The 27,044-nt window shown below is 44.9% G+C and overlaps 2 protein-coding genes across 7 annotated transcripts in view; one reads left to right on the top strand and one right to left on the bottom strand.

The window, feature by feature from the left end:
• The window catches only part of B3GLCT (beta 3-glucosyltransferase), a 123,982-nt gene extending 110,303 nt beyond the window's left edge, over positions 1 to 13,679 (bottom strand). For 5 of the 6 annotated variants that reach the window (XM_066369301.1, XM_066369302.1, XM_066369304.1 and 2 more), the window contains exon 1: positions 13,439 to 13,679. In XM_066369301.1, the coding sequence (XP_066225398.1) occupies positions 13,439 to 13,502 (64 nt within the window). In that variant the 5' untranslated portion in view covers positions 13,503 to 13,679. The remainder of the gene's footprint in view (positions 1 to 13,438) is intronic. The other variant, XM_066369306.1, reaches the window with a different exon arrangement.
• On the top strand, positions 9,557 to 26,010 carry LOC136391684 (zinc finger BED domain-containing protein 5-like). Its single transcript, XM_066363454.1, has 3 exons — positions 9,557 to 9,578; positions 13,165 to 13,449; positions 24,456 to 26,010. Exons 1-3 carry the CDS (start codon positions 9,557 to 9,559, stop codon positions 25,034 to 25,036), a joined length of 888 nt encoding a protein of 295 aa, XP_066219551.1. The 3' UTR covers positions 25,037 to 26,010.
• Positions 26,011 to 27,044: the final 1,034 nt, after the last annotated feature.

The raw sequence follows: 27,044 nt of genomic DNA, 5'->3' as shown, positions 1-27,044 counted from the left end.
TACATGTTCAGGTTCGGGATAGGATCTGGCCTATGAGAAAAGCCACAGAGCCTTTTGCTCAGGAGTCAATAATAAACTCAGGAAAAGGGATATGCTGCTTTGGGGAAGATGGCGGCACAATTCTCCCACTAGGGCAGGTAGAGGCCTTGCCAACACTTAGGGTCAGAGAACCCCTTTGCCCGTTCCATGGGTTCTTCGGTGGCCATTTCAGCAAGAAGGCCTGGTCTTCCACTAAGGATGTAAATGAGTATCCAGGCACTATCCCTCCTCTTCTGAGCCCACTACCTACCCCAACTTGAAATACATCTGAAACACATCCCCTTTATTTTTTTAATCAAAAAAGTGGAGAAAAGTGGTGTTTGGCACACTGACTTTTCTTCACTTGGTAACAAAGCTTGCCAGGACCAATAAAGTCTATGTGCCATAGGGCAAACATATTTATAGGAAGGACAGGAAATGAGGAGGAAATAACCATATATTTTAGAAAGACAAAGGTCACTTGCTTCTTTTAAGTTATATCTCATTTAAATAAATGATATAGAACCCATGTACCACCCAGGATATGAAAAGAAGAAAAGTCCAACTCAGAGTTTTAGGGAAGAGAGTCAAAACAGCACCCTTGTAAGCATGTTCCATAGGCTGGGTCATAGGTAAGGGGGGCAGAGGAGCCCCTGGTCACACAAGCTCCTCCAGAACACAGAAAAGAGGTCCGAGGTAGCGAATACCAATAAGAGAGGAGAAACCAGAAAAATGCAGAAGAGAGGGGCCTACAATGTCTGTAACCTTTCGGTCAAGCCAGTGACCTCAGGGTTTTAGACTGGGGAGGAAGGGCTGACTGAGAAAGTTTGAAAAGAAACAAACCACAGCTGTGGTTCTTGTTATCAGTTCCCTGAAATAAACTTGCAGCACCAGCAAGAAGAATAGATTATATGAATAGTCAAGGACAAATGGTTTGAACCTCCACTCATACTCCTCCCCTCCCAGACACAAAAGGCTCATAGGTCTGCAAACAAAGAAGTCAAAGAAATCAGGCACTTGTCACGGGAAAGCTAAAGCTGAAAAGGTATATAAGAGGTATGAAATCTAACTTCAGGGAGCACTTTGTGTCATTCCTGCATTGCATGAGTATTACTGCACCACTAACTGTCAGGCTAACTTATAAAAACACAATTTATGCTTAATTTCTGGGTATCTTATTTTTGACATACAAAAAGTGGGTTTTAAAAGCACCCCTGTCAGGATGACTAACTCCATGGTACCCACAGTCTGTGATGTTCTATTGCTTGTAGGAACTTACTTGTCTGGTGTCCAAAAATCTTTGCTGTAACAACCCACTTCCTAGTTTTAGAGACTCGTGCCCCACACCGGATGATCTCTCCAGAAGCATTTGAAAATCTGCCAAACAATGCTGGAACTGAGAAAGACCTCTTTGTTTGAATTCTGGGGTGGGTTCTGGTTTGTGGGGCAGCTGTGTTAGGCTTGCTCGCTGGTTTACCGGCTACAAACCCTTTGCCTGATTGGTGCATGAGCACGTGGCTGCGCTACCTGTGTATGGCCTATGTAAGGTGTAAGGCCAGTATCCACGGCCACCATCACAGCTGCCTGGCTCATGCAGGTTCGCATTGGATTCGGACAGTCGGTAAAGAAACGGCGGAGTCGGAGGATGGTGGGCCATTCTATTTATTGGTGTCTCACCAAGACAGGCAAACCACAAAAGAAGACAAGGGAAAAGCAGAAAATCAGCTTTTCCCATGAAGGGAAAGTAAAAAATACACACTGGGCTCCAAAACCCACTCACATTCAGTGCTCACAAAGCTACTGATTTATCTGAGTTTTCTAGAATCAAAGGTTTCTAGCTCACCAGACTTATTCACCTCTGTTCCCCATCTCCTTCCTTCTCCCTGCACAAACTCTGCACTAACTGGCTTCTCACTCAACACTCCACCATCTCGGCTGCCTCTCCTGGCCTCCTCCACGTGGCCTTTCTCTGCTCTCTGCTGTACTCTCTCTGCTCTCATGCTAATCTCAGGAACCAAGAGCGCAAGCTCCTGTTCTGCCCCTATTTTATAGTGTAGAAATCCAAACCTTTAATCCAATATACAAAACAAGGAAGTCTCTAATACAAAGTCACTCATCCAGGCATGATTGGATTGTACCACCCCACATCAAAAAGGGTGGGAAAGGCTTAATCCCAAAACCAAGCCCCAGGCTACAAGGATTCTGCCTGCCCACAGCCTGCCCTCAACACACATTAATATCACCTGGACAACGGCCTCCACGTGGGCAGCGCCATCTTTAACAAAGTGAGCATAATATATTTTATCTGCCTAACATAAGGCTATGGGTGCTTGTGCTCAGGGGAATTGTGGACTGCCTGCCCGCCACTGTGAGGGGCCATTTTTGCTGTTTGTTTGCTGTAGAAGAGGTTTTCACCTGCCTGTCTCGTCCGCCATTGTGAGACTTTATTAAATGGTAATGGCTCATAGCTTTCCAGCTCCGCAGTTTCTCTACCGCTGCCCAAATCTGATGTGGACCTGCCTGGCCTCGGCCACTGGCATTACATGGTTCCTCTCCTCAGCAGACAAAACACCTGACTGCGAGGTCCTGGGTCCCAAGTCCACATGTTGCTCTCGCCAAAACAGCCCTTAGGGTATTCTTTAAGGCAAAGCCTAGCAATCATCCAATAATCCTCCAGTTTATGTACCTGGGCCTAAGGTGGCTCAGGTAAGGTTCCTGCACATGCCAGCACACAGAACTCACCTGTGCCTTGTTAGAAATGCAAACCCACAGGTCTCTTTTGAACCAGAAAAACCCGGAACCCAGGAATCTGCATTTTAACAGGGGACCCAGAAGGGGCCTCTTTAAGACACAGATGTGTGAAAAGGTTTGTTGGGCGGATAAAATGTATTATGCTCACTTTGTTAAAGATGCCATCGCCCAGGTGATATTAATGTGTGTTGGAGGCAGACAGGATCATTGTAGCCTGGGGCTTGGTTTTGGGATTAAGCCTTTCCCACCCTTTTTGCTGTGGGGCGGTACAATCCTATCATGCCTCAGAGGGTGACTTTGTATTAGAGACTTCCCTGTTTTGTATATTGGATTAAGGGTTTGGATTGCTACACTATAAAACGGGGACGAAGTGGGAGTTTGGGCTCTTGGTTCCTGAGGTTAGCATGAGAGAGCGGAGAGAGTAGATCCAGCAGCTAAAGGAGGCCACGTGGAGGAGGCCAGGAGAAGCAGCCAAGATGGCGGAGTGCTGAGTGAGATGCCAGTTTGTGTAGAGTTTGTATCTGGGATAAGGAAGGAAATGGGGAACTGAGGAGAGGAAGGTTGGTGAGCTAGAAACCTTTGATTCTAGGAAACTCGGATAAGTCAGTGGCTTTGTGAGCACTGAGTGTGACTGGGTTTTGGAGCCCAGTGTGTATTTTTACTTGCCCGCCGGGTGCAAGGTAGGATTAAAGGTTATGGCCCACCAGTTTTTGGCTCCATGGTTTCTTTACCGACTGTCCGAATCCAATGCGAACCTGCATGTGAATGGCCACGATGGCGGCTCCTGGCTTTACAAGGTTGATACACAATGGGCTGAACAGCTAGATAAGCCCCCAAGGGGAATGACTGGGGCTGTTTTTACAAGCCCTGGTCATTTCTTTATCTGCCTTTCCTGCCTTCATCTCAGTATTGAAAATGAAGCTCCCCCACCAATGCCTAGAGGATCTAAGGAAGATAAATGAGGCATGATGAGTCAAGAACAACAATGTAAACTAAAAACATATAGCCTCACAGATCATAAAATACTCTTTTAGGAGTGAAAATAAGTCACAGCCTTAGGGAAAACTGGCACTGCTACACTTGAGTACATTCAAATCTTACTTGATGATAGTTTTATATGTAATTGTTTTCCCCTAAACCTGTATGTCGTTTTACATCCTGCAGATACTTTCTTCCCCAACCTCTACCAAATCTTTGATACACATACATTTCGAATAAAGGCTTAAATAAATTGATTTTGTCAATCAGAGCTCTCTTCTTTAAAAAATAAAAAAATACTACTCTAATCATCCTCAAACATCCGTCCAGCTGACCTCTTCTCTGAGCTCCAGACCCAGAAATCTAACTCTCCATCCAACATGGTTCCCGAACATCTCACACAAACCCCACTCAACTTGTCCAAGCTGAGTTCATCATCCTCCCCTGACAAGCTGAGCTCATCAGCATCACTTTTTCAGAAAAGTAAATTTTAGAAAAACGTCTGCATGCTTAATGCTACAGAACTGTACAGTTAAAAGTGATTAAAGTGATAAATTTTATTTATAGTTGTTTTTCTCGTTTTGCTGTTGTTTAAGTCCAGTCCTTCTCCACTAGTGCCCATGCCAGTAAACACCACCACTATCTGCCCACAGCTCAGGACAGAAACCTGGGACTCCTCCCTGGCCCCTTACCCACTGCATCTATCAATCACCGCATCTTAGCGATTCTTCATCATCTCTCAAATAGCTGAGTCTCACATAGGATGATTGCTAGGCTTTGTTTACTCAATGGTCCCTGGAGTCCACCTAGGACCCCTCTAATCCCTGTTTCTACAGGACAGCCAGAGGGACTTCTTACAAGGGAAGTCAAATTTGTGTCATTCTCCTATGACAGCCCTTGAACAGCTTCCCTCTGCTCTAAGGGCAAAGTCTAAAATCCTCACCCTGGTGTCCTAGGGCCTAGGCCATGTATAACAGGGCCCCTACTGGTCTTCCCAGCCTCTGTCTCTTCAGTCCAGCCCCTTCTCACTCTGTTCCTCCAGCACCAAGATCTCCCCCTGCAGGGACTGCTGCCTACTCCCTCCTCCCTCCCACAACTGACTTCTGCTTACCCTCAGGTCTGAGCTCTGACGTCCTTTCCTTTAGAACAGGGGTCCCCAAACTACAGCCCGCATGGGCAGCATGCGGCCCCCTGAGGCCATTTATCCGCCCCCATGCACTTCCGGAAGGGACACCTCTTTCATTGGTGGTCAGTGAGAGGAGCATAGTTCCCACTGAAGTACTGGTCAGTTTGTTGATTTAAATATTTTTGTTTGTTTGTTTGTTTTTTGTATTTTCCTGAAGTTGGAAATGGGGAGGCAGTCAGACTCCTGCATGTGCCCGACTGGGATCCACCTGGCATGCCCACCAGGGGGCGATGCTCTGCCCATCTGGGGCGTTGCTCTATTGCAACCAGGGCCATTCAAGTGCCTGAGGCAGAGGCCATGAAGCCATCCTCAGCGCCCGGGCCAACCTTGCTCCAATGGAGCCTTGGCTGCGGGAGGGGAAGAGAGAGACAGAGAGGAAGAAGAGGGGGAGGGGTGGAGAAGCAAATGGGAGCTTCTCCTGTGTGCCCTGGCCAGGAATCGAACCCAGCACGCCAGGTCGACGCTCTACCACTGAGCCAACCAGCCAGGGCTTGTTCATTTAAATTTATTTGTTCTTTATTTTAAATATTGTATTTGCTCCCGTTTTGTTTTTTTACTTTAAGATATGTGCAGTATGCATAGGGATTTGTTCATAGTTTTTTTTATAGTCCGGCCCTCCAACGGTCTGAGGGACAGTGAACTGGCCCCCTATGTAAAAAGTTTGGGGACCCCTGCTTTAAAAAGTCTCTCTTGACTCTCTTGAGCCCTACTCCAAGGTTTCTCATTGGTAATATTGGGTAAACAAGTGTGTTTAGGTTTGCTTGCTTGTATTTTGCACTGGCTAGCTCGGCCCTAGCCCTGGGCAAGGCCAAGGGTGTGTGATCTATGGAAGGCTGCAGGTGCTTGCCCTCTGCCTTCAGGGTGGCAGACTGCAAATTGAGGATTACTGGCCTGGCCTCCAGTGGACGGGCAATTTTGCCGGAGAAGGGGTCCTGCCCTCCTGCAGCTTGTTTTGGGAAATTCGTGAGAGAGAGAGAGAGAGAAGCAGGAAGCAGCCTGGCCTGTTTGGCTGGGGAGTGCTAAGGCTGGTGGGGGCCTGTGAGTCTGGTGAGACTGGAAAATGAGTCCGTTGAGTGCGGAGTGCTGAGGGGCTTGGGAGCCCTGAGAGAAAGGGAAGGGGTCTTCCCTGCCTGTTTTCTTGTCCACCATTAGGAGACTTTAATAAACAGAATGGCCCACTTTGGGGCAGCTGTGTTAGGCTGCCTCGTGGGTTTACTGGCTGCAAGCACTTTGCTTGATTAGTGCGTGAGCACATGACAGAGGCACGTGTGTATGGCTTGTGTAAGGCTGTGCGTGCTTGCGCTCCAGAGAGATTGGGGACTGCAGATGCGCGGCTTGCCTGCGCACCACTGTGAGGGGCCATATTGCTGTTTGTTTGCTTGAGAGGTGGTTTCCCCTGTCTATGTGCTTGTCCACCAATTGTGAGACTCTATTAAGCAGAATGGCCCAACCCTTTCTGTCTCTGTAGCTTTTCTACCATCTGCCTAAATCTAGTGTGAACCTGCCTGGCCTGGGCTGATAGATACATGAATTCACCAGAACTTCCAGCTGCCCTTTTGCTGTTCTGCTTGTCTATCTGACCCCACCCTTGCTTACGTACTATCGCCCCTGAAGCAGAACAGTTCTGGAAGCTGGTCGACCACCCCAAGGAGAGGCGTTATAGGAAACTGCAGAAGGGAGCATACCAGAACTGCTGATTCAGTGCACACTTGCTCAAAGCTCTCCACTACCCTATACAATTTTGCCTCAGAGTCTGTTTCGGTGCCCTTCTCCCAGAGAAGTGCCCGGCAGGTCTTTCTCCTCTAATAAAGCCTGCACACCTGGTGTTCGAGTGTCATCTCATTCTTACATGGGCTACCAGCATTACACCCACCATTTTCTGGCTCCACAGTTTATCTTCTGCCAGAATCCAATAGGAACCTGCATGTGCATGGCCATGGCAGTGGCCCCTGGCCTTACAGTACCACTGACACTTTGAACCAGATCACTGATTCTTTGTGGGGAAGGAGTGTCCTGTGCATTGCAATACCTCTAGCTCCAGATGCCAGTAGCACTCCCTGCCAAACCATCCCCTATTACACCCAAAAAGTCTCCAGGCAAGAATAAACATTCCCTGAAGGTGAGATCACCCCCTACTGAGAAGCACTGCTGCCAACTGCAGGCTAAAGCTACATATCTCCCTGAAGAAACTCCAGCCACAACACTGAGCACAGCTGCAATTAGTTTCCTGTTGAGTTAGTTCTTAACGTCACCTCTTCTTCGAGATGCCCAGCTCCATGCGGCTGCAGGAGGACTAGCTCTGTCTTTTCTCTGCCGTAGCCCCACACCTACGATATATCAGGTTACTTTGGGGATGGCTCAGTGAACAGAGCTTGAAATAGGGTATTAAGGGAGCCTCTGGATCAATAATGAGGTCTCATGAAGCCCTGACACTCACCGTAACTCCCCTTCCTATTGGGAAATATGGAGTTAACATTACTGTCTATTGTTCATAAGCAAGAGTCTGTGCAACACCAAAGATGAATTACATGTAATACTAGGAGGCAAAACGTTGCAACATTTACAAATTCCCCCTCACAAAGTAATCCCTTTGTGCCTAGAAATTATGCTTGCTCTATATTTCTAATGAGAAGTATAAACCTGTCCCTTCGTGTTTTGAATGAGGTCAGTAACTGGGACTTGCTCAACAACTGGGCCCACACGTTTGCCAAAGAAAAAGTTAACAAAAGGGTACCAAAATCTCCTCTTCACTCTACCCCCATTTGAAAGAGAGACTCTTCCCACCTCCCATTCCACTGCCCCTGTTATAAAGTACTGCACCCCAGATTCTGAAAGGTACTGTACCTCATTTCATCGAGTTCACGTACAGACAGTCAAGTTTTGAAGAGTTTTATTAAAGGAGAAAATTTATTAAATATGCCGGCCACATATAGCTTACACAGGGCAGCAGTCCCAAATTGTGTGCGTCTATAATAGTCTAGGGCAGGGGTCTCAAACTCGCGGCCCGCGAGTACTGATTTTTTTTTGTTTTCAACTGCAGTGAGAAAAGTGTTGCGTAACAGTTGCCTTTTGTAGACCTAGTGCGGCCCACCGAACAGCTGTGATCTTGCTTTGCGGCCCACATGCTGAGTTGAGTTTGAGACCCCTGGTCTAGGGGCTGGTTATATACCCTTAATTATACATGGGCGGGGGAAAAGCCTGACATCACAGCCTAAGCTTAGAACCTTTGTTTTCACCTATACAGGTTTGGGAAAAGGGTGAAGGGGGGATGGGACACAATTCATTAGCAAGTTTATAATATCTGTCTATAGCAGGCATCCCCAAACTACGGCCCGCGGGCTGCATGTGGCCCCCTGAAACCATTTATACAGCTCCCGCTGCACTTCCGGAAAGGGGCACCTCTTTCACTGGTGGTCAGTGAGAGGAGCACTGTATGTGGCGGCCCCCCAACAGTCTGAGGGACAGTGAACTGGCCCCCTGTGTAAAAAGTTTGGGGACCGCTGGATAGGATTCATAAAAAGACATTTCTTCACATTAAAACTTACAAGGCAGCACAATGGTAAAAATGTCACTTTACATATTAAAAGACATTCCTATATTTTCTAGTGTTCATTTGCTATTCCTTTGTCCAGAGATACATACATTAACTACATGCTTTCAGGAGGGGAGAGGTAGTTTCCATGGGGACAAATGCTTGTAAATGGCCCATTAATATAAGAAAAGGTTTAATTTAATCTTTCTCTTCCTGCATGTGGCTAGCTATTCACCTATTTCCTTACAGGTGTGGGGAAAGTCAGAGAATCCAACTCTCCTTCCCCTCTGCATTTACAATACAATGCTATCGGCCATCTTGGTTTTAAGCTAATCACACAAGTACAAAGATCACTTACAAAATCTCTCTGCACACCTAGCCCAAATTAATAAAATGTTCTTTAAGCTTCCTAAAATATTAATATTAACTTTGTAGCTTTTGGTACTGTTGGTCAAATAAGTTTGTAAATATGATATATAGGTTTGCTTGCTTATAGTTTGCATTGGGTGTAGGGGATAGGCTGTAAGCAGGCTGGGTCATTATAGCCTAAGGCTTAGATTTAAGACTAAGCTTTTCCCCACATCTGATTGCATGATATGAGGTGGTGCACTCTCATGAGGAATCCCATTATGCCTCAGATAAGTGCTTTTGTATCAGAGACTTCCTTGTATGTATATTAGATTAAAGGTTTGGATTTCTACACTATAAAGTGGGGCCAGGAGCTTGCTCTCTCTCGTTCCTGAGATTAGCATTAGAGAGGAGAGCAGATAAAGGCTACATGGAGGAGAGGAAAAGTAGCCAAGATGGTGGAGTGCTGAAGGAGAAGCCAGTTTGTGTAGTTTGTGCAGAGAGAAGGAGATGAGAAACAGAGGTGAATGAGACTGGTGAGATAGACACCTTTGATTCTAGGAAACTCAGATAAGTCAGTAGCTTTGTGGCGCTGAATGAGTTGGTTTTGGAGCCCAGTGTGTGTTTTTACTTGCCCGCCGGGTGCAAGCTAGGATTAAAGATAATGGCCCACCAGTTCGTGGCTCTGTTGTTTCATTACCGTCTGTCCAAATACAATGCGAACCTGCATGTGAATGGCCACGATGGCGGCTACTGGCTTTACAGGTACCTTACATTCCCACCCCCAGTAGCTTGACTACTGACTACAAGCAAACTCTATTAGGTGAAATTCATGACTACGGGGGCCATGCTAACTTGGTGGTCTTGGGCTATCTAGATGACAAAAAAATCCATCCAGGTGGTGAGAACCCGTGCCAGCAATATTTATATACTTCCTTAGAAATAAAAGAAGGGTTTAAAAATCAAAGACTAAAATACACAAAAAAATCAGTCAGGTCTGATTCCTAGTATCCTGAACTATCTGCCTCATTGCAGTACAAAGAATCCGACCAAGACCTGGCTTCAAATGTCAACCATTCCTAATCTTGTCAGGTGCTAAAACACACAATCTTGACCCATACAGAGTAGAAACAGGGATAAGAAAGACAAAACTGAGTATCTATTATTTTGCCATTGGTTCAATTGAGCTTCTTCATGGATGCTTCATTCAATTAGAATTAGGATTGGCTGCATCAATAGAAAAGCCAAATAATTGATGCTTAAATAAGACAAAGGTTCATTTTTAATATCAAGCAATACAGGTCTGGTAATAGGTGATACAGCACTGGCATGGTGCTCCACAACCATCCGGCACCCAGGCAGTGGTGGCTCTTTCTGCTCTACCATCCTTACTACTGGCTTCCATCAAAGTCACGTCATGGTCACAAGATAGCCACCATGGCTCCATCCATCAAATGCACGAAATAGGCAATGACAAAAGAAGGCCTGTATCTAGCTGGGTCAGCCACTTTTAATAAGCTTTACAAGACCCACCCCCAAAGTCTCTACAGAGAGCTCCCTGGCTACCTCTATATGCAGGGGCCACTGTGGGACATTTCTTCACTGGACACAGCAACCACCAGGAACATTCCTCCATCCTTCCCCTCACCCCCTGTTTTATTAGTCTGCTAGGGCTGCCATAACAAAAACCATAGACTGGTTGACTTAAACAACAGAAATTTGTTTTTCACATTTCTGGAGACTAGAAGTCCAAAATCAAGGTGTCAGTGGAGCCAGTCTCTGCTGAAACTTCTCTCCTTAGCTTGTAGATGACCAGTCTTCTTGCTGTGTTCTCTAGTTCGACCTTTTCTTTTTGCATAGGCACCCTGATACTGCTCCCTATCCTTATCAGGACGCCAGCCCTACTGATTTAGTACCCCATCCAATAACCTCATTTAACTTTAATTATCTCCTTAAAGGCTCTACCTCCACATACAGTCAACACAGGAATTTGAAGGATTTGATTGCCTATACAGTGGTCTCCAACCTTTTTTGGGCCACGGGCCGGTTTAATGTCGGAAAATGTTTTCAAGAACCAGCCTTTAGGATGGGACGGATAGATGTATCACGTGACCGAGACAAGCATCAAGAGTGAGTCTTAGACGTATGAAACAGAGGGAATCTGGTCATTTTTAAAAAATAAAACATCGTTCAGACTTAAATATAAATAAAATGGAAATAATGTAAGTTATTTATTCTTTCTCTGTGGACCGGTACCAAATGGCCCATGGACCAGTACCAGCCCACGGCCCGGGAGTTGGGGACCTCTGGTCTATAACATTCCTGATTACCTCAGAGATTTCTAAGACAGGAAAAGAAAGAACTAAGGATTATCAGGTAAGCAGATGGCACCCCCTTTTACAACAGTATGCCTGAACTGGTAGAGATGGCAAAGCTCCAGGATTTTATCTAGTCTGGGGCTCTCATTTTATAGAGAAACCACTGGAAACCACACAGTGGCTAACCTAGAAACATGAATAAATCTGATTCTGGAACCAGCACCAAACTGAGAACTGAAATTGCAGTGTTTGTATAATCATAAGAGTTTAAAATAAATTCTCTATATGGACTTTTCCCTAATGTTTCCTTATAGTTTTTTGGGGGGGAAATAAACTATATACAGTCAAGCCAACCTAAAGGGAATGTTTAAGGTATTTTTAAAATATCCAGAGAACCCAAATGCCTCAGAACTCCTATTGTATTGTTTTGGATAGATTTCAGGAATCTTGATTTCAAGATTTATAGAGTGCCCCCCTCCCACATCAAAGCAGAGCTCAGTAAAGTGAATTCATGATTTATTTCAGGGCTCCAAAAATACAGCTTTTCTATCTGTACCAATCTATGAAAGCCAGTTCTCAAAGAACTTTTCATAGATTCTGCCTTATTTTCTGTATTGTGTTTATCTGACAACTTCATAATACTAATAAATCTCTAAAAATGTGTTGAAATTTTAGTTCACTCTGAATGTCCTTTAACATAGTATCAACTTTGGACAGTGCAGACATTCACCCAAGGGCAATAAAAAAATAGGTACATAGAGCAATACAAATGTGGCTTTCAGCCTATATGTTCACTATAATATATACAAAACTTATATTCTCAGGACAGCATTATAAAGTGCAGGGCTATAAATAGAATCCCAATTTCAGCTACTACCCACCAGCTTTGGTTAGGTGTAAATCTTCCAGGAAGCAGGCCAACCACTGCAGCTAGCCCTCACCTAGTCTACTCCCACTCCAGCTTACCCTCTCCCAGGCTGCCCAGCAGTCAGTGTACTTCCTTCCCTGTTAAAACAGAACTTCGCCAAACTCAGTGGCTCCCCACAGTCCCTTACAGCCTTTTCTGCTCAAAGTGCCCGCATATTTTTTCATTACACTGTTGCTTACTTAATCATGCATGTGGGCAATTAATTACCAATTAATCCCTCTCAATCTTCCCACACTGAGCATCTCTATAGACATGCCAGGAGTACGAAAATAAAGGTCCTTACCGTGAAAGCTTAAATCCAAACAAAAACGGTCACCAGAGGTTCCGGTGGGCTACCAAACAGCGACGTGCAACAGACAACACGACGTCTTTCCTAAATTGCACCATTCTGCCATCTCTAAAAATCTCAAAGTACTGCCTCTAAAAAGTCTGGGTTAGAGTCTAACCGTTAGAGGACAATAACCCTGAGAACACTACAAAGAATCGTTTCCCCCCAAGCTTTAAAATTTGAACAAATCTCACCATTAATGTTAATTACAATGATTTCCAAAGAAAAACTTTTATCAGCATCATTTTATGATAAAGGAGAGAGCATGGTCTTGTAAGAATGAAAAGAGAAAAGGGAGGAGGTGTTAGCAGCAGCAGCAGCTGGCCCTACAGGCATCGTTTCCAGGAGTGTTTTCTACTTTTCTCCCATAAAGACCTAAGATTTGGGGGAACTGCGCAGTTTCCCGCGCCAGGCTCGCCCACGCTGGGGGTGGGGGGGCGCACCGGTCCGCCCTTGCCTGGGAGAGGTGCGAGGGGCTGGTGCCAGGTTGGCACCGTACCCGCGGGGGCCAGGGCACGTCGGTCAGTTCACGAAGGGAGCCCCAGAGGGGGCAGCGGCCACGTGGGCGCCGTGTCTCAGCCCCGGGGCGGGGCGGTTGGAGGGAGCAGGCAGGGCAGAGAGGTGCGAGGCGCGCGAAGGTGCTGGGAGCGCGGAGGAGACGCGGAGTGCGGGGCGCAAGGGGAGACGCCGAGAGGCGGAGGGGGAGGGGCGGGCCCGCGTCCCTCCTTCCAAAGTTGCTCGCAGTCGCCCAGCTGGCGCGCTTCTTGTAGGAGTGAGAGCTCGCGCGCGAGACTCGGCCGCCGGCCAGCGCCGGGCAGAAGGAGGCGGAAGAGGCGAGCGGCGCGGCCGCGGCGGGGACCGGGCAGCCGAGAGGGGCCGCAGCGCCTCCCAGAGTCGGAGAGCCGGGGCCACCGAACGCCGCGCGAGGGTACTGCTGCGGGGCCGACGGCGGGCCGCGGTCGCCCGGGAGCGGGGCTGATCGCCCGGCGCTGCCTTTCGCGCGCGGAAAGCCCGCGTCCCGCCCGTGTGCGCCCAGCCGCCCGCTACTTACCCAGCGAGCAGGTGAGGAGCGAAAGCAGTTCTCGGAGCGCGCGGCGGCGGGCGGGCGGCCGCATCCGGGTGGCGGGGCTGCGCGCCCTCCGTGGGCGCAGGGATGAAGACGCGCGGGGAGCGGAGCTGGGCCGCCACCGCCCCTGCAGCCCGGCTGACCCTTTTCCGCGGCTCCCTCCTCCGGCTCCGCCCGCGCCCCCTGGTGGCCAGCGGCGGGAGCGTCCGCGTGAGCGCCTCAAGCACCCGCCTAGCCCTCGGTTAGATTCCCGGAGAGGTGACCGCTCTGCGCTGCTTCCAGGCTTCCGACCTCGGTTCCCTCGGACGCTAGTCCCTACTCCTCCCTTTCCTCCTTCTGCATTAACTAGACCCCATCTTCTATCCTCATTTCATCACCTCTCTTTCCTGGGTCTCCTGCAATAGATCAGTAGTTCCCCTTCTGACCCCCAAAGTGATGGGGATAGGGCAGGGCAGCAGATCGCGTTTCTTCCGTTATTGTACCATCTGCTATTTCAAAATCAGTAATTCAACTCTTAATACTTTTGTCACCAGTATTCCATTTTGATGGAGGTATTTTTTAAGTCATATTTTTATTATTATTATTATTATTATTATTTTTTTTTTTTTTTTGTATTTTTCTGAAGTTGGAAACCGGGAGGCAGTCAATACAGACTCCCGCATGCGCCCGATCGGGATCCACCCGGCATGCCCACCAGGGGGCGATGCTCTACCCATCTAGGGCGTTGCTCTGCTGCAACCAGAGCCATTCTAGCGCCTGAGGCAGAGGCCACGGAACCATCCTTAGCGCCCAGACAAACTTTGCTCCAGTGGAGCCTTGGCTACAGGAGAGGAAGAGAGAGACAGAGAGGAAGGAGAGGGGGAGGGGTGGAGAAGTAGATGGACGCTTCTCCTGTGTGCCCTGGCCGGGAATCCAACCGGGGACTCCTGCACGCCAGGCCGATGCTCTACCACTGAGCCAACCGGCCAGGGCCTTGATGGAGGTATTTTTAATCAGCTGAACTATATAATTTATTTAATATCCATTTTTAATGATTTGGTCAATAGATTACTCCTGTAGTTTGGCTTTTAATAGAAGTTTGTGTAAATGTAATTTTATATAAATAATTTTAAGCATTCACCATAACAGAAGAGAAAGGATATAATTCAAAACGTGATAAAAATTAATTAAATTGGAATACAGAGAAGTCAAGTGACTGAGGAAACCAGGACTCTCCAGGGTTTCCTTCCTGCTGGGAAGAGGGGCAGTCTCCCTTAAGTAGTGCGGTGGACTGAAGAGGACAGCAGTTATCAAGTGAGGACTGTACACCCGTCTCATGACCTGCACTCCTGTGCCTCCCCCAACCCTTAAATGGTTTATGTCTTAGAAAGTAGGTAGGACCAAGTGCTCATTGCCTACTTGAGTTTAATTTTTTTTTTGGGGGGGGGGAGTTGAGAGAGAGACAGGAAGGGAGAGAGATGAGAAGCATCAACTCATAGTTGCAGCACTTTAGTTCATTGATTGCTTCTCATACGTGCCTTGACCAAGGGGCTCCAGCTGAACCAGTGACCCCTTGCTCAAACCAGCAACATTGTGCTCAAGCCAGCAACCATGGGATCATGTCAATGAGCCCACACTCAAGCTGCTGACTCCATGCTCAACCCAACAACCTCGGGGATTTTTAACCTGGGATCTCAGCGTCCCAGGTCAACACTCTATCCACTACACCACCACTGGTCAGGCCCTACTTGAGTTTAGACCATGACTTCCTGAAGGTCCTATCCATATTTCCCTTCATGCTTGACCATATGTTTTGGATGCGTACTGTGTGCCTGGGACTATGCTAAATACTCTTCAAACACCAGTATCTTCCATTTGGATATGTAACTCTAACCCAGTTGCTAAACATCAAAGACAGACCAATGCCGGGCCCTAGAACACAGTGAAATGTGGGGAGCTAGAGAAGAGATGCTGAATGAATGTAGCCTTGGGCCCAATAAACATGAATGTCATTAGAAGATATAACCTCAAATACATTAGGACAGTCATTTGTCCCATTTGTCCATGCAACAGCTTCTGCAAGTTTTTTTTTTTTTTTTAAAGTAAGTCTGGGCCCTGACTGGTTGGCTCAGCAGTAGAGCGTCGGCCTGGCGTGTGGAAGTCCTAGGTTTAATTCCTGGTTAGGGCACAGAGGAGAAGCGCCTATCTGCATCTCCACCCTTCTCCCTTTTCTTTCTACCTCTCTCTTCCCCTCCTGCAACCAAGGCTCCACTGGAGCAGAGTTGGCTGGGCAGCTAAGGACGGCTCCACGGCTCTGCCTCAGGCGCTAGAATGGCTCCAGTTGCAGTGGAGCAATGCCCCAGATAGGCAGAGCATCACCCCCTAGTGGGCATGCTGGGTAGATCCTGGTCAGGCACATGCAGGAATCTGACTGCCTCCCCGCTTCTAGCTTTGGTGGGGGGGGGGGTGAGTAAGTCTGGAGACAATGGATTTTCTCTGGTTTATATTGATTTCTTAATACTATGAGGTAAATACTGTTACTACTATGTGTGAACGCACATAGTACCATTTTGCTCCATTCCACCAAGGTTTGTGGCTACATGGCATTACCATTTGGGGGGGGAGGAAAAACGAATGTAAGAATCCTTCCTTTTCTTTTTTTTAATTGAGGCCTTTCAAATTTATGGTTGGTCCTTCTTATCCTTCTTTTAAAACTTGCTTGTCTGGTTAAGAGTTCTAAGTTTTCAATTTCCAAAACTGGTCACCTTTCTTCCAAGAAAATATGCCTCGTACATATTAGCTATTAAACATGAAAGCAAGGTGGGTTTAAATAGAGAAGTCCAGTAATTAAATAGCTTGCTTGCCAAGTATATGTTCAAATACCTACTCCACTTTTGGTAATGAGCAACTCTGAATGCTTAATCAATGTTTTCATCAAAATATGTCTTATTAGAGTGTTACTACGTGCTATGCGGGGAATAGAGTCCTAAACACAATGTCTGTTTAATAAACTCACCCTGGCGTTCTTCCTTCCCCCACAGACAAAGATAAATGGCACAGTACCAAGCTCCATAACTCACATTTTAAAAAGGATTGCGTGTCACTTTCTCCAATCCTAAAATAAATGGACTTGCTGGACACTCTCTGTCCCTGTCACAAGTGGAGAGTTCCCTGGAACAAAATGCTCTGCATGTGAGGAGACTTGCAGACACTTGGAAAGGCCCTGCCTGCCTCGGTTCTGCCGTTGCCACCGGAAACACCAACTGTAAGGGGACAACTTTCATTAGGAAAAAAAAATCACATAAACTCGAACATTATTACATGAAGAAAGAACAGGTTGTAGCTCTGTCTTCCTGAGGTTCACCACCCCCATTCTGGCCCCAGAAAGGGGTGGAGCAAGGAGTCACCTCTTTTTAGGGGGTCCTATTGCAAGATGATTTGATGATCTTATAGAAACTATACTTTAGGCCCAAAAGTCTGGACTCCGTTCACTCATTCACCCATAGTGAACGTCCTCTAGCCGGCATATCCATTGCCAGGCTCTGGGGCAGATACCAAGAAGCACAAACAACAACGTTCACAAGTAGTATTACTGCCGAGTGGTAAATGCTACAGCACAGGTAGATGGAAACAGTTTGGAACCTGCATAGGGAAAGACAAAATCTGTCCAGGCTGTGGAAAGTGGTCAGAAAGGGGACTTGTTTTGGGTCTTAAAGGAGAAATGGGAGGGTCCTGGGTTCAGAAAGACAAAAAAGGAGTCCCAAGCAGAGGAAAGGCCATCAGGAGGCAGGGCTGCCCCAGGAGTGGGGGAGGGAAGGAAATGGAAGGAGGTGGCACAGGTATCTAACTCAGCCCCTTCCAGCCTGATGCCTCTCCTGATTACTTGGAAAAGGCTTCCTGGATATCCTGTTCCTGTACTAGCAAAAACCAAGGGACAGATTTCAACCTTCCACTCCCTTAGTGGCCCTCACACAGCTTCAGGAGGCCCCCTTTATCATACCCAGAGTAGTTTCCTTATGAATTATGAAGGGCGTTAGGGATTACTTTTCCAATCATAAAATCAGGCCAACAGTCTGACAGGGAACTCTGTCTAGAACTGAGTCTCAAGGACCTAAGTTCATTTTGATCATCAGACCTACGATTTCACCAGCTGCTAACCATGCCCCATACGCCCAGAATCAGTGCACACCTGGTGATGGAAGAGCAACCAGTTACTGTCCCTGATGCTTTCCAGTAGTGGGCAAACTCATTAGTCAACAGAGCCAAATATCAACAGTATAACGATTGAAATTTCTTCTGAAAGCCAATTTTTTAAACTTAAACTATAGTGTGTCTGTAAAGTCATGGTGCACTTTTGACCAGTCACAGGAAAGCAACAAAAAACAATAGAAATGTAGAATCTGTACCAAATAAAAGGAAAACCCTCCCAGTTTCTGTAGGATGATGTGGCAGCATGTGCACATGCGCAGATGATGATGTAACACTGTGTATACAGCGGAGCAGCCCACGGCCATGCCAGTCGAGATGTGGACGGTACAGAAGAAAGTTCAGTGTGTTCTGTGGCTTGCTAAATTTGAATCAGTGACCAAAGTGCAATGTGAATAACGAAGTGCACGTTTATAACGAAGCACCACCACATAGGAATAACATTACTCAGTGGGATAAGCAGTTGAAGGAAACCAGCAGTTTGGTGGAGAAACCCCGTTCTGGTAGGCCATCAGTCAGTGACGAGTCTGTAGAGGCTATACGGGATAGCTACCTAAGGAGCCCTAAAAAATCTGTGCGTGAGCCCATATCGAACTGCACTGAATAGGTATGAAACTGGGAGAGTTTTCCTTTTATTTGGTGCAGATTTCACATTTCTATCGTCTTTTGTTGCTTTCCTGTGACCAGTCAAAAGTGCACCATGACTTTACGGACACACTGTATATATAGGTAGGTACATTCCTTATCGAGGTAGCGCCCACACGTGGTATTTTGTGGAAGAGCCACACTCAAGGGGCCAAAGAGCCACATGTGGCTCGCAAGCTGTAGTTTGCCAACCACAGCTCTAACCTGTAGGGAAGCAAAACATTTGCCCCCTATGAAGAGTGAGAGGAAGAAAACCGACCCAGTGAAAACCTTCATCAGAGTAGGTCCATAGTACAGCCTCCCTGCAGCAGGAGCTGGGGAAGAAGGCTCTGATGCATAAATAAAGGAGTCTCTCCAGTGCCCTAGATGGGTTTGTCTCACCTTGCTCCCAGAGCTGTGCACAAATTACTGGCAAAACCCCTTCTGTCAAGTTGGACTTTCAACTGAGATTTTGCCCAAAGAGGCTGAACCACTGGATTCTTACAGACTCACAGCCCTAAACCAAGATCCAAGAAATAAGGACAGCAGAGGTTGCCATTTCAACAGGCCCCCAGGATAAGCCCAGAAATGCAAAGATACTGCCATTCAATTTTCTGTTCTTTGGAAGACACAGAATCGTATAAAGGCTTCTGTATGAAAAATGAGGCATCTCCTAGAAACTTCTGATCAGAAATAAAATATCCCCTTGGCTATTTTGTTCTTGCTAGAATCACATGTCCTGTAGAATCACTCCTAACAGGTGTGTACTCACAGAAGCAAGAGGAAGTGTCTTCACTGGAGTTTTATTAAGGACAGACGGTATGTGCCATGACTGTTCCACGGGTCACACAAAATGTGTTGGGGTTTTGGTGGTGTTGCTGGTAAGCAGTTGTTCATTTTACAACAGCTGCTTTCATATGTAGGACCTTGGTTCATAAGCTAAACAAGATAAACTTTTTTTCATTTATCCATCAACAAACATCATAGTGACTGCAGGAGTGAGGCTCTCAGGTGACCTGCTGAGGTTGGGAAGAAACATGCATTTCCCTGGGTTAATAGAGTCTGATAGAACTCGCATGTACCTAAAGAGCCGTTGAGTCCAGAGAGAACACGCAAGACCCCAAGGAAGTACCTGAAGGAAGTGTGACAGAAGCAAGCACATCCCTCTTAGAGACTGCATACCGCTCTCACACACACAGGGCAGTGACCTGTTGGTTCCAGGACAGACAAGTCGTCAGCAGGTGGAGAAGGGGAGAAAAGCACCAGTAGGGTGGCAGCAACATGGAAGTCAGGGAGCTGTGAATTTAGAGGCCGATGAATTCAATTTGACATGATAGGGCCCACTTCAAGGAGTACCTTGAATGCCATGCTAAGAGGACTGGACGTCTGCTGAGGGTGTCCGTGAGAGCAGTGGGGAGGTGGAAGAGATGTGTCAGCTTGTGATAACAGGCCCCCACTGAAAGACTGCACCCCTACCAGGGAACCATTGAGAATGAACAACCTGCTCGTGGTTGCTAGTACTGATTCAGCAAGTGAGCTGTGTTGTGAGAAAATTAATTCAATGGTGATGTTCTAGATAGATTGGAGGGAGGAAGGGGAAAAAAAGAACGACTTTTCAAAACGAACCATGAGAAAAGAAGAAAGGAAAGGAGGGAGGGAGGGAGGAAGGAGCCACATTCTATCACCTGGGGCACTCTGCCAGTTAGTTTCAAATATTCCCACTTCACAGATTAGCAAACTGAGTCTCAGGCAGGTCAAACACAAATAGCCAGAGCTGCCTTTAACAGCGGTGTCTTTCCACAAAAGCACACTCTCTACTGGTGGCCCAGCAGCAGGAGCAGAGGGAAGGATGGCTGCGGAGGCCAAGCCAGCAGAGGCCTGATCCAATTGATAGTGCTTGTGAGGGAGCAGTTAGGCTGCCACACAGAGAAGGCTGCAGAGAGCCAGCTGGAGCAGTTAGCTGGAGTGGAAATCTGCCGGAGGAAGGAGCATGTGGAGAAAAACGAGAGATCACCATCATTACTACTACTATAAATGATAGCTATACCCTTACAATATCCTCAGATGAAGAGCACCAGCTAACATTCAATAAACATGTGTTATACACCAGGCACTGATACGTGCTGTGTGTGCATTATTTCTTGTTAAATAAGCCTTTGTTTAATTCTCAAAACTGCTTTGCACCTACCTGCTTTAGCGAGGTTAAGGGGCATGCCTGAGGACAGCACTCCCCACTCTTAGGGTCCCTGAGACTCTCTCAGGTGCCCAGGTTTGCAAGGTCAAAACCTATTATGACAATACTGAAACTTTAATTCCTTTTTGTTTTTCTGTGTTGGTGCAAAAGCAGCAGGGGGTCAGAGTGCCTACTGCTTTAGCACTAATCAAGGCAGTGGCCTCGGATGGTACCTGCAGCTGTAGAAAAGCCAGGTCAATTTAAGAAGATACTTGATGAAGCATACAAATTACTAATTGTATTAAATTACACCCTTGAGCACACATCTTTTTTTAAATTGTGTGAGGCAAAGTGAGGTGTAGCATAAACGTTCTTCCGCTGTATATTAAACTATGTGTATCAAGAAAAAGTGTTTGTGTGAGTGCTTGAATTGCAACCTGAACTAGCTGGGCATTATTCTTTTTCGTTTTGTTTTGTGTTGTTTTCACAGAACAGCATTTTTAGTTGATAGAAACACGGACAAATTGTGTTTATTCAGCATTAAGAACTGGGCAAATATTTTCTCAAAAATAAAGTGGCCCTGGCCAGATAGCTCAGTTGGTTGAAGCACAGAAGTTACCGGTTTGATCCCTGGTCAGTGCACACACAGGGACAGATAAATGTTCCTGTCTCTTGCTCTTTCCTTCTTCTCTCACTAAAACAGCGGTTCTCAACCTGTGGGTCGCGACCCCTGTGTTTGGGTCGTTCGACACCCCCCCGGGGTCGCGACCCTCAGGTTGAGAACCACTGCACTAAAATCAATAAATAAAAATTTTAAAAAGTGAGCCTGTCACTTCAAGGATATTATGTTGGTAACAATAAAATATAAGCTTTCATAAGATATTTGAATTTTGGAAAACTTGTATTTGCTGCTGTGAGCTCAATAGCTTCCCAATCCTTAAAGACTTTTCAATATTGTCAATGGTAGTGTTTAAAAATGTGATTTTTTGATCTTGTATAACAGAATGAGTCCGCATTTATAAGAACCACATACATTTGTGACTTATGTATTATGTTACAAAACCATGAATGAGTTAAAAAAAATTTTTTCCATTCAAAGTAAAAGAAAGTCCAGTGGATTTTATCATAACAGTACAAAAGTCCACTGTGCGACTTCAGATTCCATGGTACAACTACCAATTGGAAGGAGGCAGGGCAGCCTTCCCTGCAGATGCAGAGATGCAGATCTTTGAGAAGACTCTAAGTGGAGCCCTGGAGGTGGAGCCAAGTGACACCGTGAGAATGTCAAAGCTAAAATCCAAGACAAGGAGGGCATCCCACCTGACTGTAGGAAAATTGCTGGAGATCAGATGCTGCCCTGAAACAAGTCTTTGGTGCAGACTTTGGAACGCCAAGTCCTGAGGGGTCAGAACGCTGCCTGGTCAAGCACTGTTAAGGTTGTTTAAAGCAGCTAATCCCTATAGCCATTTCCTGCATACCTGAGAGATTTTAGTTAGTCATCCTTCTCTGCACCCGAACCCATGTCTGCTAATTTAACTCATGCTCTGCCATTTTGCTTGATGATTAAAGAAACAAATATGACAAGGTGCAGAGATCTGGGCTCTCAGTTGTAGAGGAGTCCCCTGTAGCCATCTTTTCTTTATGTTGTGTCTTGTGGGTTTTTTCTTAAGTCCTGCAGCACCTTCCTCTCATGCACACCCATTGCCAAAATGGTCTGAACACCAGACCAGCAGTATCTCATATTGCAAGCAAACAGCTGGAGGTGCATACTCTCTCAGATGACAGTATTCAAAAAGAGTCCACCCTTGCACTTCGAGCTCTTCCTCCGCCAGCTCACCAGAAGACCAATGAACCTCTTTCTTCCTTTTCTCTCCTTTATTGTGGTAAAGCATGGGCTCATGAACTTGGCACCTAAGCTCCATCGGTTCCCTCCCTTCCCTCACATATCCCACATGGATGCAGGACTCTCTTGGGCCATGCCCCGTTGCATAAAAATGTATGTGAGAAAAACACTTTTCCTTCTGACTAGCATGCCCCCTCCTCCTCGCTTTTTGTCTGGCAGAACCTCAGTCTTTCTGTATGACTCAGATTGAATATTGCTTATTCAGGCAAGTTGTCCTGAGGCCTCCAGAGGGCAGGTCCCATGATTCTTGTGCCTTTCTTTTAGCCATTTTTTCTAAATAATTGGTTTTGCACAATTACCTATATCTATGTATAATTATATGTGTGTCACCACCAATCATGTCTAAAAACACACAAAAATAGAAACATTCAAGTATGGGATTAAAATATATATATAAAGACAAGTGATAATATGCCTTCTTGTCTCTCTCCCCACCCAAACCCAGGGTGCACAGGCTTTGCCCAGAATTCTATCATGTTCATAACTTCTAGTACAATTTATTATAATTTCTGTTTCCATACCTAGTTTAATTTGCCTTTGTATCAACACCATTCCTGACACAAAGTAGGTCCTTATAAATACTTGTAGAATTAATTTATATAACATTAGAAATCACATTTTATAAATAGATAGTATTAAGTTCTCATACTTTCTCAGTAATGACAGGTTGTAGCAATTGGTGTATTGACTGATATATCTGAGCAATGTAGTTGTTTTTTGTTTTTTTTTACAGAGACAGAGAGTCAGAGAGAGGGATAAACAGGGACGGAGATGAGAAGCATCAATCATTAGTTTTTCGTTGCGCGTTGCGACACCTTAGTTGTTCATTGATTGCTTTCTCATATGTGCCTTGACCGCGGGCCTTCAGCAGACCCAGTAACCCAGTGTTTCCCAACGTGGGGCCCACGCCTCACAGGGGGGCAATTCGATAGTTAAGGGGGGCAATTTGAAAATGGACTTGACACGACTTTAACTCTTTCGCCCCGAGCCATTTAAATGCAATGCTAGATATCGGTGCCAAATTTAACAAAAAATGCAATTCTTAAATAATTGCGGTAAATAATTATTAAGTATAATTTTGTTTGACGAGACCAAAATATCAACTGGGTGATTGGCGTCGTCAAGTAAACTTCGTCCTGGATTCACCACGGAGCGTGTCATCTGCCGCGGGGAACCCTGGACATTTTAAAAACTCGCTAAACAACGCAGTTATTCTCACCTAATTGGCCCATCGCAACTTCTGTAGTGTTTCACATCATTCAGTTGGTGTTAATTTGAAATAAGTGTCAGTAAAAACTGTTGTAGGCCCTGGCCGGTTGGCTCAGCGGTAGAGCGTCGGCCTAGCGTGCGGAGGACCCGGGTTCGATTCCCGGCCAGGGCACACAGGGGAAGCGCCCATTTGCCTCTCCACCCCTCCGCCACGCTTTCCTCTCTGTCTCTCTCTTCCCCTCCCGCAGCTAAGGCTCCATTGGAGCAAAGATGGCCCGGGCGCTGGGGATGGCTCTGTGGCCTCTGCCCCAGGCGCTAGAGTGGCTCTGGTCGCGGCATGGCGACGCCCCGGAGGGGCAGAGCATCGCCCCCTGGTGGGCAGAGCGTCGCCCCATGGTGGGCGTGCCGGGTGGATCCCGGTCGGGCGCATGTGGGAGTCTGTCTGACTGTCTCTCCCTGTTTCCAGCTTCAGAAAAATGAAAAAAATAAAAAATAAAAAAAAAAAATTAAAAAAAAAACTGTTGTAAAAGCTCGTTGATTTAATAAATATACATATATATATTGTATAGATATAATTGGTAAGTATTTGATTTTATTTTTATCAATATTAAACTATTAAGTACTTCTTGCATCGGGGCTAGAAAGCACTAATACTTTATAAATATTATTGGGGCTATAATAGTGCATGCATGACAATTTTAATTTCAGAAGCATAACTTTCCAGAATATTTTGTCAAATGGAAAAAATATAGATACCTTTTGATTTGCGGTGATAGTGTAGTAAATGTGTTATATACATTTAAATAAATATGAATTTTTAGTATACATTTACTCTATGTCACATTGAATATATTTTAACACGTATTTTAATATTAGTTTTTAATTGATCTTATTTTTATTTCTTATAGCCCATAGTAAAATGAGTGGTGCAAGCAAGAAAAAAACTCGTCAATATTCGGAGGAATATTTAAAATTTGGGTTCATACCCACTGTTCACGATGAGAGGATTCCTTTTTGTCTTTTATGCCAGGAATGCTTGACCAACGAATCAATGAAACGAGGTCGTCTTGAGGCGCATTTGAAGGCGAAACATAGTGCTCATGTTAATTCAGATTTGAGTTACTTTAAAACTTTAAAGAAAAATTTTGAAAAAAGAACAACATTAAAGTCTCTATTTACTGCTCATACTTCAACTAATAATCGTGTTCTTGAGGCTAGTTATCAAATTTCTTTATTCATCACTAAAACTGGAGAAAATCACACTATAGGAGAGAATTTAATAAAACCATCAATATCAGCATTTCTTAAAATGGTTCTTGAAAAAGATGACAAAGATGTAAAAGCTATGCCACTCAGTAACAATACTGTTAGCAGAAGAATAGACAAAATGAGTGAGGATATTGAAAAACAACTTATTGAAAAGCTGAAAACAAGAAAATTCTCCTTGCAAATGGATGAACCAACTTTGAGAGACAGTGAGGCGTATTGATAATTTACGTAAGATATATTGATAAAGGACATTTTGCTGAAGAAATGTTGTTCTGTAAAAGATTAGAAAGCACCACTACCTCCAAAGATATATATAATAAGCTAAAAAACTACTTAGATGTCAATGATATACCAATGAAAAATATAACATCTTGTGCTGCAGATGGTGCTCCCAATATGATGGGCAAGAAAAATGGCTGCTTAAAATTGATGAAAGATGCGAATCCAGAAATGATTCTTGTGCATTGTGTTATTCATAGGGAAAACTTGGTAGCTAAAAACATCTTGCCTGTTCTGAATGAAGTATTACATACAGTAATAAAGTGTGTTAATGCTATTAAAGCTAGTGCCAAATGTGAGCGTCTTTTCAAGCTATTTTGTGAGGAACAAAATGAAGACCATGTGAGACTTTTACTTCATACTGAAGTAAGATGGCTATCTAAAGGAAACTGTTTGAAAAGATTTATGGAACTGTTTGATACTCTTAGTGATTTTTTAAGCGACAAACCTGAAATGAAGTATCTGTTAACAATAGATGGTAAAGCATTTGTGAGTTATTTAGCCAATATCTTTGAAAAACTAAATATTGATATATTAAATAAGTAACTTCAAGGAACAAATAAAACTCTTGTCGATGCAAAAGCAAGGATATTTGGTTTCATTACCAATATTGAGTTATGTGAGAAACATATTAACAACAAAAACTTTAAACAGTTTCATTGGCTCCAAAAATGTGAAGTAACTGATACCGCTTTACTTGTTATTGTCAATCATTTGAATATTCTATCGGCTGATTTAAAAGAAAGATTTTCTGATTTAAAACAAATTGATTTCCCAACATGGATGATGCAGCCAATGTTAGTGGATTTGTCTGATATATCAAATATGCAGTATCAAGAAGAACTCGCAGAATTGCAAAATGATGAGTCAGTTAAAGCTTTATTTAATATCAAAGGAGTGATGGCATGGCTTTGTGAGGAAACAGAAATCAAATACCCAAATTCAACCAAATGTGCAAGAAAACTATTGCTACCATTTCCATCTTCATTTTTAGCTGAATGTGGATTTAGTGCTGTAAATGATTTACTGGTAAAAAAAAAAAGAAATCGGCTGGATATAACACAACATGGAGACTTGAGACTAAAGCTAACCAAATTGGAACCTAATATAAAATCTCTGTGCAGCAAGCATCAAGCGCAAGGATCACACTAAATTAAAATAATAAATATAGAAAAATCTGTATTAAAATTATTTGGAATTTAAATTTCTGTTTTTCATTATATGTTTTGAAATTTTACTTACTGTGTTTTGTTAACAATTTCATAGTGATTTCTTCCTAGAACCTATCATTTATGTTTATTAAGTGAACAAATCAATTTTTTAATGTTAAAAATTATGTATGTTACATAGGGGGGGACATAAAAATTTTAGAAAGGTTAAGGTGGAGCATGGCACAAAAAAGGTTGGGAAACACTGGAGTAAACCCTTGCTGGAGCCAGCGACCTTGGGTTCAAGCTGGTGGGCTTTTGCTCAAACCAGATGAGCTCAAGTTGGCAACCTCAGGGTCTCAAACCTGGGCCCTCTGCATCCCAGTCCAGTGCTCTATCCACTGCGTCACTGCCTGGTCAGGCTGAACAATGTAGTTTAAAAGTAAATGCTTTTTCATTTAAGCTCTCCCGACCTTTGTCTCAGTTAGGCTTTCTCTTCTGTAATCCTGGATTTACGCCTTCAGGCACCAATGAATGACAATCCAATCCTGGGTCTGGGGCTGACCAAAATTCCAGTTCTGGGCTGGTTTTTGAAAGAAGGTATTTTAGACAGAAGCATCTCATCTAGGACTGGGTAGTTAAATTGCAAATCTTAAAGTTTCCCCAAAAAAGTTATAAGCCCAGTTATTGAGTAAACCTTGAATTGGAGATTTAAAAAAAAAAAGGAATATACTTTAAATAATCACAGTTCCTATTTCTGAAAATTCTATTCAGTTTTGGCATTCAGGGTTCAGTGCTTTT

The sequence above is a fragment of the Saccopteryx leptura genome, chromosome 2 (assembly GCF_036850995.1).
Source record: "Saccopteryx leptura isolate mSacLep1 chromosome 2, mSacLep1_pri_phased_curated, whole genome shotgun sequence".
Lineage (NCBI taxonomy): Eukaryota > Metazoa > Chordata > Mammalia > Chiroptera > Emballonuridae > Saccopteryx > Saccopteryx leptura.
Note: the sequence above shows the minus strand (reverse complement) of the source record. Positions and strands in the feature narration are given on the sequence as shown.